Source organism: Pinus tabuliformis, chromosome 3_1 (genome assembly GCF_031772625.1).
Source record: "Pinus tabuliformis cultivar Carrire ecotype Pingquan chromosome 3_1, CPIR1, whole genome shotgun sequence".
In the NCBI taxonomy this organism is placed as follows: domain Eukaryota; kingdom Viridiplantae; phylum Streptophyta; class Pinopsida; order Pinales; family Pinaceae; genus Pinus; species Pinus tabuliformis.
In genome coordinates, this window is record NC_142301.1 from 467,707,873 (window position 1) to 467,711,795 (window position 3,923).

Genomic DNA, 3,923 nt, shown 5'->3' on the forward strand with positions numbered 1-3,923 from the left:
TGGGAAGAGTTGAAGGCTCTCCTCTATGGCTCAGCTCCGGTAAATAAAAAGTGTATGGACAGTTATATTTGGGATCCCAGTGGAGGAACTGACACTATCAAATCTGGATACAATTTCCTCCGAAACCATAGCAACTGTGATAACTGGAGCCTTTGGCCAACTGTTTGGAAGAATGCATGCCTTCCTAAAATCAAGTTTTTCACTTGGACCTTGAAAGGCAAGATTCTTACAGCTGAGAATTTGAGGAAAAAAGGCATCCATGGGCCTTCTATGTGCGTTATTTGCCAAGAAGAAGAAGAAGAGAGCACCCAACATCTCTTCTTGAACTGTGTTATAGCTAGATAGTGCTGGACGCAATTTATCAGCACCCTCGATTTGAATATTGACTCAATTGAGCAGTTGTCTCTTTTAAATAAGAACTGGACACATAGCTATCCTTATGCCAAGAAAAATAAGGCTACCATCATGAGTGTCTGGAAGTGTCTCCCCTCCACCCTTTGCTGGCACATCTTGTTGGCAAGGAACAAATGCATCTTTAAGGGAAAAACCTAGCTCAGGTTCTATTCTAGCAAAAACTTGGGCCCAAATTGCGGAAATGGTCAGTGCTAAAGGAGTGCCACCCCCAAATCAAACCAGTTGGCAGCAAGTAGAAAAGGACTGGTACAACAAAGTCCCCATGGATGGCCCAGTTACGAACCATATTCTAAAGACAATTCGAAACAACCATAAAAACTGGAAGCTTCAGGGCAATGAAAGAGAAATAGAGGGGTGGATCAAAAATCAAAGAAGCTACATTCTCTTCTTTGATGGAGCCTCAAAGAACAACCCCGGAAGAGCAAGGGTAGGTGAGCTAATCCTAGATCAACAAGGCAAAATAGTATCCACGTATGAATGGGGGTTGGGGACTATATCAAACATCAGGGCGAATGCTTATGGTTTGCTTATGGGCACCAACATCCTCACAAATCTTCAGACGAAAGATCCAATCATCATTGGTGATTCTGCAATTGTAATAGGTGCAATGGAAGCAGGAAGAGATTTAAAAAATCAAGCCTTAAATAAAATCAAGCAAAGAATCAACGATAATGTTAATCTGCTAGGAAAAGTTGTCTACAAGGATGTGTTAAGAGCCCATAATCAAGCTGCAGTTGCTTTTGCCAACAAGGTGGTCAACAAAGGGGTAGGGTCAGCTAGGGAAAATCAGGATGTCTATGACAAACCAATTCCATAATCAGCCCTTCATGGCAGTCTGGCTCATCAGTCAAGGTTTGGAAAATTATAACAACCAATTTAAGAAAGGGGATAACAGTACAATGCATATTGAGAAGGAGATTCTCCCACATATGCCTGACACAAAAAACATAGAAAATCTGTCTAGAGCTATGAGGAATATCTCCTTTTATCAGAACTACATGCTTTGTATTCTACTGCTGAATGATTCTCACCTTCAAGAAAAGACAACAGTTAGTATATGTCTCTTCAGGTGCAAGAGTTATCCTCTGGCCATGCTTTATCATGATTTCACTGCTGGGATGGTTCATGAGGAGTTTCACACCATAGATTATAAGAACCAGCTCAGGATAAGGCTTCCACACCAGAAGATTCATCTCAGCAATGATAATAGAAGGTTTCAAGGTCTCAGTGAATGTCTAAGGCGGGTTCTGTGGAGTAACATCAACACCCTCTCTTCACTAAGTGTGGGCAGAGGTAATTTGGTTCTGCTTTTCTTAAGGTTCTGCATTATTTCGGCTAATCTCCCTTCTGTTCTTGTGTTTTCGATCAGATTGGTTTTCAGGGTGTCTCTGGTCTTCATAGTTGTGCTTCGTTTCTTCCATTTGCCCCCATCCTCTTCTCGCCCTTTGCAGTATTTCTCTTAGCCTCCCCATCTCTCCTCCTCCTCTTTTCTCGTATCCGCCATCAGTCCCTCCATTTGCTGGCATCAATTACAAAGAATCTCTTGTGATGGCTTGAACTTCAAGAATTTCTTGGGCATCATCAAGCTCTCGAAGTAGGGTGACAATTCTGTCATGAATATGAGAATAGTTGCCTCCCACTCAATCACGTACAGAAGTCTTCAGCATAAAAACAACAATAAGGAAAGCACCTCTGCTATCACCAAAATGTCTGGCAATCCTCCAAAACAGATTGAGAACAATAACAACTGCGTGCTCTGTCGGGAAAACAACTTTATGATTGGGTGTTTCATTAAGACCCTCAATGAACTCTGGGCTAAGATGGAAAACGAGAACAAATCCAAGAAGAAAAAGTTTGAGAAACAGAAAGCTGAGATTGAAGGGCTCAAGGAGAAATGTCAGCATCTTGAAGAAGCTGTGAGCTACATAAAGACTCTGAATCAAAGTGAGCATGGCGAAGCTTCGACCAAGCTCAGTAACAAGAAGGAGAAGGCCCCCCCCCCCCCCGAGGACTCGGTCAATTAGTTTTGGTGATTTCATTGTCAAATTTTCTTATGCTTTGTAAATTTTGTCTACTATTAGGACAATTTGTTTGTCAATATAGTTATCTTCTATTTCAATTCCTAAGAATCAAGACCAGTGATACGGAGGATGGAACTGCGCTCCCCTTTTGCACCTCCCTCACATATCTTCCCCTCTTTATATGTACTAGGACCTTGTCCCTCCACTATTGTTTTATAATATAATAGTACCCGACCATGTTTAAAAAAAAATACTATTCTTTAATCACTAGTTTATTATTTAATATTATTATTTAGCGACTAATTCTAAATCTTTCTTCTATAAATGTATACACAATGCTAATTTGTGATCACTCAAATTTTCAGTCCCTGGTGATGGGTGGAGAGTCCACCCAAAACGTTGGACAAGATATAAAATCCTCTACATAGTTTCATTCGAAAAGTTTTCCAAAAATGAAAAATTATTTTAAAACTTTTTGACAAATCCTTTTGTTATGAAACCAGCTCAAGAAAAGATAGAAAACAAAGATCAACGCCTTAGAATTCAGCCTCTTCGAGGGGGCAACCTCCTTTACATTACATAAATGAACAATTCTTCGATGATACAAATGACAAAACCTCCTTTCTATATATAGGAGTCTAAGGAGTCACAATATAATCTAGCCGACCTAACAATAATAATATAAAGCCACAAAAATAATAATAGAGGGATTCTATGGGGCACAGAAATAACAATATGTGGGTAATAGGGGCACAACAATATAAATAAGGGGTATAACTACAATAGTAATGGGGTAATCACTAGTATTATAGGGACCCAACATGCCCCTCTCCTTCAAAAAAAGTGTCGTCCTCAACGCTTGAGCAGTTCTGGATACTTCTGCATAAAATTCTCATCCTCCCATGTGGAATCTTCAACGGATAAGTTCTTCCACTTAATAAGATACTCTAAAATTGATTGATTTCGTAGCTGCCGAGTTCTTGTTTCTGTGACTGCTTCCAGTTCCAATATAATTTTTCCTTCCTCGTCAAGTTCTGGCAATATTGTTTGAACTGGGAGCTTGTCACCTATAACCTTCTTTAAACATGAAACATGGAAAACTGGGTGCAATCGAGAAGCTGCAGGAAGCTCCAATTTGTATGCCATAGTACCAATCTTTTCCAACACCTTGTACGGACCATAATACTTTGGTGATAATTTATTATCCTTCTTAGCTTGCTTTAGGGACATTTGCTTATATGGTTGTAGTCGTAGGAATACCCAATCACCTACATCAAAACTTCTTTCACTGCGATGTTGATCTGCCTGTTGTTTCATTCTATTTTGTGCCAACACGAGGTTATCCTTTAAGAGTTAGAGGACTTGTTGTTGATGTTCGATGTGATGTTCCACTACTTGAACCTTAGAATTTTCTCTTAAATATGATGTGATTGATGGTGGTTGGTACCCATAAAGTGCCATAAATGGGGTCATTTTTGTTGCTGTATG

General features: G+C 39.8%; 1 protein-coding gene across 1 annotated transcript; it reads left to right on the forward strand.

The window, feature by feature from the left end:
* Positions 1-595: 595 nt before the first annotated feature.
* On the forward strand, positions 596-1,231 carry LOC149187795 (uncharacterized). The gene has a single exon (XM_089409766.1). It carries the CDS (start codon positions 596-598, stop codon positions 1,229-1,231), a length of 636 nt encoding a protein of 211 aa, XP_089265892.1.
* The last annotated feature ends 2,692 nt before the right edge of the window (positions 1,232-3,923 follow it).